The sequence below is a fragment of the Cydia amplana genome, chromosome 21 (genome assembly GCF_948474715.1).
Source record: "Cydia amplana chromosome 21, ilCydAmpl1.1, whole genome shotgun sequence".
NCBI lineage: Eukaryota > Metazoa > Arthropoda > Insecta > Lepidoptera > Tortricidae > Cydia > Cydia amplana.
This window is the reverse complement of record NC_086089.1, coordinates 8,504,770-8,518,188: the sequence shown is the minus strand read 5'-3', so window position 1 is coordinate 8,518,188 and position 13,419 is coordinate 8,504,770. Positions and strand designations below refer to the sequence as shown.

The following is a 13,419-nucleotide window of genomic DNA, read 5'->3' as shown; positions in this document are numbered from 1 at the left end:
TACCTAGTACTATTATTTATTCTATGGTTATGTTAACAGTAAAAAAAATGGACATTATAATATAATAAAAAACATTTAAATAGATTAATATAATCAGCTAAATTTTATGAATTGACCGTGTCTAATGTTGTCTCAAATAGTTACATTTTTTGCACTTTCAGGCTGGGACACGTTCAGCTTTCGCGAATTTTTGTATCTTTTTAAACAACCGGAAGTTTAGAAAACAAACAAAAACTAAGAACTGTGCGGCTTGTGGAACAGGCCCCTGATACTCCAGTACTCGCTATGGAATAAAATGTACTTATAGCTTGTTTATGGTATAAGCAGCAATTATAATTATATTATCTATGCATTCTCGTTTAAGAGTAGGTGTTGCATTCAATATTTTTGCACTTACTGCCATATTCCTTTTCTCAAAAAAAATACAATGTATATTTTTGTTTTGAAGCTGTATTTATTTTTGTGAATGTCTTTACTAAATATATTTTTCTGTTTCTTTTATCGCTTCAATGAAGTATTACGTACAGTAGCTGTTATGTTAAGTATAACTGTATTAATGACACTATATATCAGATCTAAAAATATATTATAATGTATGAGATATGTTGCTTAGTTTGATGTATGTTGATATTTATATGAATAAATCTCTGTTTATATAGTAAACAGAATATACTGTTTATTTCTTGCCACAACAATTATTTTTAACAAGGATGTTGCGGATGCCGATTTTTTGACATCCGCGGATGCGGATTTTTAAAGGCTCACATCCGCGGATGCGGATGTCAAGATAGGTACATAAAAAACGTCAAATATTACATTTTAGTAATTTTTATTTCAAAAAACCGGCCAAGTGCGAGTCGGACTCGCGTTCCAAGGGTTCCGTACATTAAGTCCCACTCACGCTTGACTGCTAATTTCTAATAGGTTTTTTTGGCTAATGACTAAATTACCTAGCAGTCTAGCACTTACGCCGATGCTAAGACGTTCCTGTACCGACCTGTTCCACATCCGCATCCGCATTAAATCCGCATCGATTTTATGCGGATGCGGATGTTGAAAATAATGCGGAAGTTCCGCGGTTGCGGATGCGGATATTCGCAACATCCCTGTAGTACAGTCAGCAGCAGAAGTCGCTATACACTCCAGGTGCTCAAAGAGAAGTAAACGTTTAAACTGTCAAAAAGTTGTTGACTGTCATGGTAGTATTTACTTGTGAGCGCTCAACGTGTCACAAATATCTTAACAGTCGCTATTCATTAATTTCTACACTTACAACATGTCATTGATACCTTAGCTGTCCAAAAACCACTGGTATCTAAGCGGTCAACGTGTCAAATATATCTGAACAATATGGAAAAATAGACGTTTACAGCATACAAGTATGGTCGAATATTGAATGAAAAATAGCCATGCTAATTTCAGGTGAAGCGTTTTGACCATCATCGAAAGCAGTACAGTCTTGTCATCACATCAGGGATGTAACGGATGTGGTTTTATCGGAACCGAAAGCGGAACCAGATGTTTTAAATTTAGTTTATCGGAACCAGAAACGGAACCGGAACCAGAACCGGAGCCTGAGTCAGTACTATCAGTAGGTATACATTACACAACACAACACATGCGAATACGTACTTTAAATTCAAAAACACGGATATACCAGAACATCTAATTACTGCAGCACGTGGCAAGCGGGGCTATGAGCGAATGACTGGTATAAACCTGTTTGTTTTTGATGTACACCGCTCATGTCCCGCTGCCGCGCTAAGCATTGACATCCGATATAACTTCCGTTTCAAAAGTAACGGAATCGGAACAGAAACGGATGTGTAATACCAAACGGAAGTTCCGACTTAACGGAAACGGAGCTCCGTAACATCCCTGCATCACATACATCTATCACGTTTTGGTCATCAACCATTTGACAGCGGCCTCTCGGTCAACTTACTGCAAACTATTTATTTTAGCAGAATCGTCAAAACGAATGACACAGCGAAAGCTAACTGTATTCGTGTATTTTATGTATGTAGTAACGTCTCCACACTCAATCTTGTGAACTCATAAGTTTTTTCTGGGTGCTTTCTATACGCAATGTATAAATACAATACTGAACTAGCCATAATAGGTAAGTAGGTAGGTACTTATTTGTAAAATAATTTCTAAGCGTCGGCAACCCTAGCTTCGTGCCGGTGCGCGCGGTGCGGCGCGTTGAAGGTCACTCCATTATATTTTTGTGTAGGTATTAAAACGGTAGGTATTTGCGTTTTCTTTGAGATACGTATCTGAGCCCGTATAGAAAGTAAATTACGTTCTCGATAGCGTTTATGTCAGTGCCAAACTGATGGTATACGTATCTCAAAGAAATCTGTGCTATAGATCAATAAATAATTCAAGTATTATTCTTGTACTGTTACATAGCTCGATTTAATTCCTGACGTCAAATTACGCACAATACTTCATTGACATATGACGTCTCTGGCGGTCCAAGGTAACATCCAGCAACATTAAAGAATACTTAAATACTATAAAAAAACTTAGTCAGTAGAAAAAGGCGCGACATTCAATTTTCTGTGGGAGCACTTCGCGCCCAAATTTTTCAGGCTTTCCGCTTTTTTTCTACTGACAATAAAGATCGGTTTTCCTAGGATAGCGGTGCAGTCATATAGCGGCCGTCTCCATACTAAATAATACGGCTAAATAAGGATGTCGTAGTATTTGTATGGAGACGGCCGCTATATGACGGCACCGCTATCCTAGGAAACCAAAGCTTAACGGCTCAACAGACTATAGTTTGTTGTCTATTTCGGCTTTCGTCCTCTCCCTCCCGTCTTCGCTTTCTTGTTGGCCGCGTTCTTTTTCTCCTCTTCAGCCTTACGTTTGGGGTTCGGTGTTGTCGACACCTGAAATATGATTTCATATACTTCACTATACCATCCACTAAAGCTTTGGATTCCTCCGAAAGCGGTGCAGTCATATAGCGGCCGCAAAAGACGGCCGTCTTTACGGTGACGACATGTGAAAAGTACCACGGCGTCATAACACACCGTCAGCCACCAAGGTCAAAGCGGCAAATTTGAAAAATGTAGGCGCAAAGGGATATCGTCCTATAGAAAATTTGAATTTCGCGCCTTTTTCTACTGACAAGATTTGCTTGACCATCTATAATTTACTTGGAGGATGAAATATCATCAGAAGGGGAAAATAATCGTAGTACGGAAGATCATTTATTCAAATCTCGTGTCATTTATTCAAAATGGCTTCACCGCTATCTAATAAAACGTTCACGAAACTATCGACACCGTCATGACGGCCGTCATCCAAATGACGGCACCGCTTTTTTACACTACGTTGACAATCAACGCCGACTAGGAACCCGCGCCATCTTGTTTACATATACAAGGTTCCAGTGAAGTCATTCACCGCTATATGACGGCACCGCTTTCGGAGGAAACCAGAACCTAAGCACTTTAGTTATTTTATACATTTTGTATGAAATCATGTGACACTATATGGATTAAGAGCCCATCAACGTGCACACGAACGCAACTGTTAAATAATCGTGATTATTTCAATTTAACGAATTATATTTAAAAAAAGGGGGCCGCTACGTACTGTATCTTGTATTAAAGTACCTTTTGAATACGTCAAACTAGTTTCTATGTTGCTGGATTCGTCAATCTATGCGTCCAAAGTTAAAACGGCCGTTTTTGGTTTGAGTTCATAGATTGACGAATCCGTCAACATAGAAACTAGTTTGATGTATTCAAAAGGTACTATAATACAAGATACAGTACGTAACGGCCCCCTTTTTTAAATATCCTTCGTTAAATTGAAATAATCACGATTATTTAGCAGTGGCGCTAGTGTGCACGTTGATGGGCTCTTAATTCAAAAAACTGTTATATCGCTGAAATATACTTTATTTTTAACCTCCAACGCAAAAAGTGGGGTAATATGTTTGACGCCAATGTCTGTTTGTCTGTCTGTTTGTGGCATCGTAGCTTTCCAACGGACGAACCGATTTCAATGCGGTTTTTTTACGCGAAAGCGAGTTTCCCGGCGGTGGTTCTTAGCTATGTTTGGTAGAAATCGATCCAGCAGTTTAAAAAGTGATGTCAAGGTCTCTGGGAGCCCATCTTGTAGTATGGACAAAACAAGAAAATTGCGTTTTTGTCGGTGAAACATTGCGTTATGTATATAGTTGCTATACAATATTTTTTTGGATGAAATGTAAGGAATCGAATGGTACCCTTACTTTTATCGTTTTTGGAAGTTAAAAATAACTTAAACTTTGAAACTTTCAGGACCTGTATTTTTGTAATTTTTCAATATTTTATTGTAATATCCACATTATTGTGATCAATTGCTCGTTTGCTAATGTTACTAGATTTTGTTATAAAATTCAACATGTGTCATCATCCCTATCACCATATACCTTGAAGAAGCCATCGAGACGGCCGCCTTGTGTGGTGGTGGAGCGTGCCTTCATCAGTTTCTTGGCCCCGTTCCTGACTTGTTCCTGACTGAACTGCTTGTCTCCGCAGAGGACCCTGTAATATTGGGCCAGCGATATGACCATACCTTGAAGCCATCGAGACGGCCTTGTGTGGTGGTGGAGCGTGCCTTCATCAGTTTCTTGGCCCCGTTCCTGACTCGTTCCTCGTTGAACTGCTTGTCTCCGCAGAGGACCCTGTAATATTGGACCAGCGATATGACCATACCTTGAAGAAGCCATCGAGACGGCCTTGTGTGGTGGTGGAGCGTGCCTTCATCAGTTTCTTGGCCCCGTTCCTGACTCGTTCCTCGTTGAACTGCTTGTCTCCGCAGAGGACCCTGTAATATTGGACCAGCGATATGACCATACCTTGAAGAAGCCATCGAGACGGCCTTGTGTGGTGGTGGAGCGTGCCTTCATCAGTTTCTTGGCCCCGTTCCTGACTTGTTCCTGACTGAACTGCTTGTCTCCGCAGAGGACCCTGTAATATTGGGCCAGCGATATGACCATACCTTGAAGCCATCGAGACGGCCTTGTGTGGTGGTGGAGCGCGCCTTCATCAGTTTCTTGGCCCCGTTCCTGACTCGTTCCTCGTTGAACTGCTTGTCTCCGCAGAGGACCCTGTAATATTGGACCAGCGATATGACCATACCTTGAAGAAGCCATCGAGACGGCCTTGTGTGGTGGTGGAGCGTGCCTTCATCAGTTTCTTGGCCCCGTTCCTGACTCGTTCCTCGTTGAACTGCTTGTCTCCGCAGAGGAACTTCACCAGCCCTTCCTCGTCAGGGTCCGTCCACTTTATCTACAAACCGAAGACGCACATTAGGAAAAAGTGTTATCATTCTTAGTACAGTCACCATCAGATATATATCGGAGCGGCCAAGGTATTCACAATAACCGAACACGTACTCTACTAGTTTTTGAGTATATCGCGAACATACAGACAGACATACGCGATAAGGGTTCCTATGATATCTAATATTGCATTACAATTATATGTAAACCTCACTATAATTCAATTCATAGTTACTCAGATTTAATTTTGGAGAAAAAAAAACACTACTTATCTATATATATAAATGCAAGTGTCCTGACTGACTGACTGACTGACTGACTGACTGATTCATCAACGCAGAGCCGAAACTACAAAAGCTAGAAAGTTGAAATTTGCACACTAGGTTGCATTTGTAAAGTGTACAAGAGATAAGAAGCGATTTTGAAAAATTCAACCCCTAAGGGGGTTAAAAAGGGGATGAAAGGTTGTATGGGGTTCAAGTTTTAGTTTAAGTTAGAAATGTGAAACTTTGTGAAAATGTATTATATTAAAAAACAAGAAAACTAATTTCAGCGTTTTCGAAAATTCATCCCCCAAGGTGGTGAAAAAGGGGTTGAAAGTTTGTATGGAGATCAAATATTTTTGTGAGTGTGTGACTTTAAACTTTGTATATGGGTATATTATTATAAGACAGGAAAAGTAATTTCAGCGTTTTTGAAAATTCATCCCCTAACAGGGTTAAAAAGGGGTTGAAAGTTTGAATCCATTACAAATGCTTTAAAACTTCTTAGAAAGGCATAATAGCCGATTACAAAAAAAGTAATTGCGACGTTTTAGGAAATTCAACCCCTAAGGGGGTAAAAAAGGGGATGAAACTTTGTCTTGGGGTGCAAATTTTATTTTAAGCTAGGACCTTGAAACTTTGCAAAAAGGTATTAAATTAAAAAACAAGAAAACTAATTTCAGCGTTTTTAAAAATTCATCCCCCGAGGTGGTGAAAAAGGGGTTGAAAGTTTGTACGGAGATCAAATATTATTGCGAGTGCGGGATTTGAATCTTTGTATAAAGCCATATTATTAGAAATCAAGAAAAGTAATATCAGCATTTTTAAAAATTCAACCCCTAACGGGGTTAAAAAGGGGATGAAAGGTTGTATGGGGTACAAGTTTTATTTTAAGCTAGAAATTTGAAACTTTGTAAAAATGTATTATATTAAAAAATAAGAAAACTAATTTCAGCGTTTTCGAAAATTCATCCCCCAAGGTGGTGAAAAAGGGGTTGAAAGTTTGTATGGAGATCAAATATTTTTGTGAGTGTGTGACTTTAAACTTTGTATATGGGTATATTATTATAAGACAGGAAAAGTAATTTCAGCGTTTTTAAAAATTCATCCCCTAACAGGGTTAAAAAGGGGTTGAAAATTTGAATCCATTACAAATGCTTTGAAACTTTTTAGAAAGGCATAATAGCCGATTGCAAAAAAAAGGAATTGCGACGTTTTAGGAAATTCAACCCCTAAGGGGGTAAAAAAGGAGATGAAACTTTGTCTTGGGGTGCAAATTTTATTTTAAGCTAAGACCTTGAAACTTCGCAAAAAGGTATTTAATTAAAAAACAACAAAACAAATTTCAGTGTTTTTAAAAATTCATCCCCCGAGTTGGTGAAAAAGGGGTTGAAAGTTTGTACGGAGATCAAATATTTTGTAGATTGCGGGACTTGAATCTTTGTATAAAGCCATATTATTAATTCTCAAGAAAAGTAATTTCAGCGTTTTCAAAAATTCATCCCTTAAAAGGGTTAAAAAGGGGTTGAAAGATTGTATAGGGTTTATATTTTATTTTAACCTACGAATTTGTAACTTCGTAAAAAGTTATTTCATTAAAAGAGAAGAAAACTATTGTTAGCGTTTTTCAAAATTCAACATTTAAGGTGGTGAAAAAGGGGTTGAAAATTTGTATGGAGGTCAATATTTTTTGTAAGTACGGGACTTGAATCTTTGTATAATGACATATTATTAGAATACGAAAAAAGTGATTTCAGCGTTTTTAAAAATTCATACCCTATAAGGGTCCAAAAGGGGTTGAAAGTTTGTATAGGGTTCAAATTTTATTTAAAGCTAGGAACTTGAAACTTCGTAAAAAGGTATTTTATTAAAAAACAAAAAACCTATTCAGCGTTTTTAAAAATTCATCCCCCGAGGAGGTGAAAAAGGGGTTGAAATTTTGTATGGAGATCAAATATTTTTGAGAGTGCGAGACTTAAATCTTTGTATAAAGCCATAGTATTAGAACACAAGAAAACTTATTTCAGCGTTTTTAAAAATTCATCCCATAACAGGGTTAAAAAGGGGTTGAAAGATTGTATAGGTTATAATTTTATTTAAAGCTAGGAACTTGAAGCTTCGTAAAAAGGTATTTTATTAAGAGAAAAGAAAACTAATTTCAGAGTTTTTGATAATTCATCCCCCAAGGTGGTGAAGGGGGTCGAAAATTTGTATGGAACCCAAATATTTATCGGAGTGCGGGACTTGAATCGTTGTATAAAGGCATATTATTACAATACAAGAAAAGTAAATTCAGCGTTTTTAAAAATTCATCCCCTAAAAGTTTAAACAGGGGTTGAGAGTTGGTAGAGGGTTCAAATTTTATTTAAAGCTAGGAACTTCAAACTTCGTAAATAGATAGTTAGGTAGTAGGTTTTATTAAATAGTGGACTTGAAAATCTTCTGGGGGTTGAGAGAGATTATATCGAGATTATCGAGAACAATTTTATACAGTTAGGGGCTTGAAACTTCGTAGCCAGGTTGTGAAAGACAAATCTCATGCGTTGTATAATAATTAACAAATGATTAACCGTCCCTACTGCTATCTTTTGCTGCATAATGTTCTAAGCTAATGTAGAATTTATAACCACCAATATACAAATCCACGCGTACGAAGTCGCGGGCAACAGCTAGTGAGCTTATAAATTTTCTAATCTAAAAAAAACGGGGTACTTATCACTACATAGTATAAAACAAAATCGCTTCCCGCTGTCTGTCTGTCTGTATGTATGCTGAGATCTCTAAAACTACGTAACGGATTTTGATGTGGTTTTTATTAATAGATAGAGTTATTCAAGAGGAAGGTTTATGTATAATGTGTTAACCCGTTCGAAGACGGGGCGGGTCGCTAGTATAGTATAAAACATAGTCGCTTCCCGCTGTCTGTCTGCTTAGATCTCTAAAACTACGTAACGGATTTTGATGCGTTTTTTTTTAAAGATAGAGTGATTCAAGAGGAAGGTTTATGTATAATTTGTTAACCCGTGCGAAGCCGGGGCGGGTCGCTAGTAGTACATAATACTAACCTCAATATCCTTAGGGTCCTTGATCTCGGGCTCCAGGAACAGCCTTCTGGCGTCAGCGAAGTCCCAGTTCTCTGGAGGAGGATACTTGGACGTGTCGATATTTTTCAAGACCTGTCATATCAAAAATTTAATGTTATTGTTAGACCAAGCTTTCTCCGCACAGAGAGAGTTTGTACATACATAAGTTTAATGCGACCATAGAGAAAATAAAAACCGGCCAAGAGCGAGTCGGACTCGCGCACGGAGGGTTCCGCACCATCAACAAAAAATAGAGCAAAAAAATCGTGTTTGTTGTATGGGAGCCCCCTTAAATAGTTATTTTATTTTTAGCATTTGTTGTTATAGCGGCAACAGAGATACATCATTTGTGAAAATTTCAACTGTCTAGCTATCGCGGTTCATGAGATACAGCCTGGTGACAGACGGACGGACGGACGGACAGCGAAGTCTTAGTAATAGGGTCCCGTTTTTTACCCTTTGGGTACGGAACCCTAAAAATACACAGATTGCTCACTCCATACATCAGTTAGTGTACCAAAAAGACTATTAATTTCAGTGTCTACATCTAGCATCGAGTAGCGGAACTATCAGTACTGCTACTTGACAATAGATGTAGCACCGACCGAAAAGTCTTATGCTCAACAACATAAGACTTTCCGGTCGATGCTTGGTACCAAAACTGATGTATGGAGTAAGCACTCTTGTCTTACTATATTTCTCTATGATGCGACTGAAAAGCTCTCTAGTATATCACGATTGTATCATCATCTTCCTCGCGTTGTCCCGGCATTTTGCCACGGCTCATGGGAGCCTGGGGTCCGCTTGGCAACTAATCCCAGTAATTGGCGTGGGCACTAGTTTTCACGAAAGCGACTCCCATCTCACCTTCCAACCCAGAGGGTAAACTAGGCCTTATTGGGATTAGTCCGGTTTCCTCACGATGTTTTCTTTCACCGAAAAGCGACTGGTAAATATCAAATTATATTTCGTACTTAAGTTCCGAAAAACATTGGTACGAGCCGGGGTTTGAACCCGCGACCTCCGGATTGCAAGTCGCACGCTCTTACCGCTAGGCCACCAGCGCTTCATCACGATTGTATAAAATACTATTTTAAATAAAACGTTGACGACTGGTCTGGCCTAGCGGGTAGTGACCCTGCCTGTGAAGCCGCGGTCCTGGGTTCGAATCCCAGTAAGGGCATTTGTGAGGTTATCTATGAAAAGGGACCTTATTGTCGATGGCGCTTACGCCATTATTGACGATGTTCAGATATAAATACAAGGCCGCGCGACGCCGTGCGGCGTAAGCGCCATCGACAATAAGGTCCCTTTTCATAGATAATGCCCCATTTATTGTGTGATGAGCACAGATATTTGTTCCTGAGTCTTGGGTGTTTTATATGTATTTATGTATTTGTATATTATATATGTCGTTGTCTGAGTACCCACAACACAAGCCTTCTTGAGCTTACTGTGGGACTTAGTCAATCTGTGTAAGAATGTCCTATAATATTTATTTATTTATTTAAATAAGTTATTTGTTAATGTAAGATTGTTATTTATTTATTTTAGATTTAAAGTTGTTAATGTAATATTTTTATTTATTTATTTTAGATTTAAATTTAAATTTAGATATAATTTTGACTACATGTAATAGAAATAAGTTATACCTAATTACTGTTAATCTTCTTGATAATTAAATTTTTTTTTTAAATTAGATAGACATTAATAATTAAAAATAGATTATAATTTGCTTGATGCTTAATTTGAATTTGTTGTAATGGAAATAATGTATTGACATGTAAAATACTTCTATTTTATCAATAAAAGTTTGATTGATTGATTGATTGATTGATTGTTACCTCATCTAGTGTGCGGTGTTGTCTGATCAGCTCGATGGCTCGCTTGGGCCCCACGCCGCGGATGGACCCGCAGTAGTCGCAACCCAACAAGATGCAGAGGTCGATGAACTGCAAACAGTATAGGATAATGTACAGTCGCTGACTGCTGCTAGCAGGGAAGGTTGACCCCTGCAAAAGCTAGTATAGTTCTGAAATAAAACTATTAAAATGGATTATATCGCGTATATTGAATTTATTCTACATCCCGTTTCGAATCCTTTACAGCGTTCGTGGTCAACGGGTGACTGAGGAAACATTACACTGTGCAAATCTACCCACTTACAAAATAATGAACCATCATAAACTATAAATTTTAAGGCCAGTTATACATACAAAATTGGTTCATAAGGCTGGTTCTACATTACAACTATTTTCAAGTAAAGATAAAAATACGCGATAAAGCTACGCCGGTCAATATACGCGATATAATCCGTTTTAATAGTTATATTTCATGAGTAACTATCGCGGTAACCGAAGACAATATTAGTATAGTTCTGCCCACGGCTTTGACGAGGGTTCGAAATTATCCAGATATTTAGTCTTTGATAATTATCGCGATAATTATTAATTATCCGATAAATATCGGATAATTATCCCAGGTATGATGGTGCTATATTTATTTTCTTTGAATTCTTTTATCTACCTATTCCTATAGGCCTATTCTTATTTTTTCTTACATAGGGGTGGAAGGGGCTCACTGGCAAAAATCGTCTTACGTACATGAATGGCGCCAAACATGAAGTAGTTTTATTCATAATAAAATTGTTCATACCTCATTATGTTTAAGCTCCAGCCCGTCTAAGACCCGGTCTAGATGTATCTCCTGGACGGGCATCTTTCTAGCCTCGGAGAAGGTAAGATGGCGGAGCAACACATTGGCACCGAACGTGAGAGCGTCCATATCTTCTGTCGCTGTTGCGAACACTTTGCCAGCTTTTACCTGAAAATTATAATCATCAAACATCGTGAGGAAACCGGACTAATCCCAATAAGGGCCTAGTTTACCCTCTGGGAAGGTCAGATGGCAGTCGCTTTCGTAAAAAGTGCCTGTGCAAATTCCTGGGATTAGTTGCCAAGCGGACCCTAGGCTCCCATGAGCCGTGGCAAAATGCCGGGACAACGCGAGGAAGATGATGATGACCTGAGAAACATAATAGGCAATTCTGATAGGTTTTTGCAAGTTGAAATGTGAGTTGGACTCGAAAGTAACCAACACTTCTATTTTATATCCAAGAAAATAAGGGTAGGAAGCCAATTTCTTAATGACACAGTCATCAATCATTAAACTTACAAGTGCCGCACACTGGGCCTCCGCCTCACATGGAGCCTCAACCACCGGGATGCCCATGAGCCTCAGGAGAGAGCGAGCCTCTTCTCCGTGCTGCTTGGTCACCTTTACCAGCCGACGGTTGAACTTCTCAATGGATGCTTGGTCACCTGGAGAAGAAAATGTTTAAAAGGATACATTTCAGGTGTTTTTGTTGCCAAATTTAAGGTAACCAGTCCTATTATGTCACAGATAAGACATCCTCCAGACTGAGCATAGTAGCACTACCCCCAAATATACGGTCGTTTTACTCCATTTTCGAGTCAGTGTCTTTGTGTGACATCCGTGTCTTTGAACAGACCAATCACAGCACGAAACTCGCTCACCTCGTCCCCCGCACCGCAGTATTTTTGGCAACATCGGTTTCATGAAATAATTGCTCTAAACTCCGTCTAGAGGATTCCTAGTCTATGTATTATGTAAATTAAAACAGCGCAGTGGCAGATTTGCCCTAAGTAAGGCTCAGTAGGCCCGGGCATAGAGTGGCAAGATATTAGTAGTAGCAATCGGCTGTAGTAACAGGGCCTGGGGCCTAGGGCCAACACTGCAATCTGCCACAATATCTCTGATAAGGTTTTTTTTAATCTTAATTTTTAAAGGGGTTTTGTCATACAGTGACTATGTCACCCCTGTATTGAGATCAAGTAATAATGTAGAAGCGTTATTATAAGGTTAATGTAGAGAAGACTATCTATCAGGTAAGAGCTTGTTTGTCACGTTTATACACATAATGCACGTACAGAAGTTCAGTAGAGCAGGAGCCAACCTCTTCCTTGAGTCTGAGCGAAACATGTACAAATACGTGAGTGCTTGCCCTATGACGGTCTTCTCAAACAAAAATTGTATATGCCAGTCTTCCCCACACTGATTTTACCATTTTACTTTTTTTTTTAATGGCTTTTCCCTCTTGTGGTATTGGCAGGAGGGATTTTGCCAATGACGACGTTGAAAGACGTACCACGCATCATTTTACTTGAATAAAGTTGTTTAGTACCTGCTTCTGTAGCCTTCTGCAGCTCTTTCTCAGCCTCCTCGCGGCGCTCAGCCCGCTTGTTCAGCTGGTGAGACTTCAATTCCGGCGGCTTTCCGTCAAACACATATACTGGTTTGATTCCATTTTCTACCAACCGGATGGTACGGTAGAATGTACCCATCAGGTGGGATGTTGTTTCTCCGTCGACTGACGTCAGTTGAGCCCCTAAAGAAGCCAGAAACATTCACCGAATGGCATTTTACAGCAATAAATTCACGAAAACATTGATTGTATTCGTCAAAACATCTTGGTTAAATTTCGATGAGAATTATAATTTACCTTCGCTTCTTACTGCTATTAGAAACTGATAAAGACTCATAGAAGCGTCGATAGCGATTTTGCGTCCTGAAATCGAAGTATTTCGTCAGTTTTTTTGTACAGATTAAGGTTATATTCACAACGAATGAGCGAGCGTACCGAAGTAGTTTTTGATCTCCATTTCCTTTACGGCCTGCGGAGCGATATCTGCTATAAGTTTTGTTAAGCCCTGAATACCCATTCTGGCTTTTAAATAACCTTAATTGTTTATATAAAACAATGCAA

At 38.9% G+C, this 13,419-nt stretch overlaps 1 protein-coding gene across 1 annotated transcript; it reads right to left on the bottom strand.

Moving 5' to 3' along the window:
- Positions 1 to 2,773: 2,773 nt before the first annotated feature.
- Positions 2,774 to 13,419, bottom strand: LOC134658102 (flap endonuclease 1). The gene is made up of 9 exons (XM_063513709.1): positions 13,294 to 13,419; positions 13,156 to 13,221; positions 12,838 to 13,041; positions 11,808 to 11,953; positions 11,289 to 11,456; positions 10,478 to 10,585; positions 8,616 to 8,726; positions 5,145 to 5,294; positions 2,774 to 2,897 (listed from the first exon to the last, which is right to left on the bottom strand). The coding sequence occupies exons 1-9, from the start codon at positions 13,373 to 13,375 to the stop codon at positions 2,796 to 2,798; spliced, it is 1,137 nt and encodes a 378-aa protein (XP_063369779.1). The 5' UTR covers positions 13,376 to 13,419; the 3' UTR covers positions 2,774 to 2,795.

Coding starts and splice junctions, on each gene's coding strand:
- LOC134658102 (XM_063513709.1), bottom strand. CDS start 13,375: ATGGGTATTCAGGGCTTAACAAAACTTATAGCAGATATCGCTCCGCAG. Junction 8,727..10,477: donor AACACCGCACACTAGATGAG/GTAACAATCAAT, acceptor TTGATATGACAG/GTCTTGAAAAATATCGACAC. Junction 5,295..8,615: donor AGGACCCTAAGGATATTGAG/GTTAGTATTATG, acceptor TTCGGTTTGTAG/ATAAAGTGGACGGACCCTGA.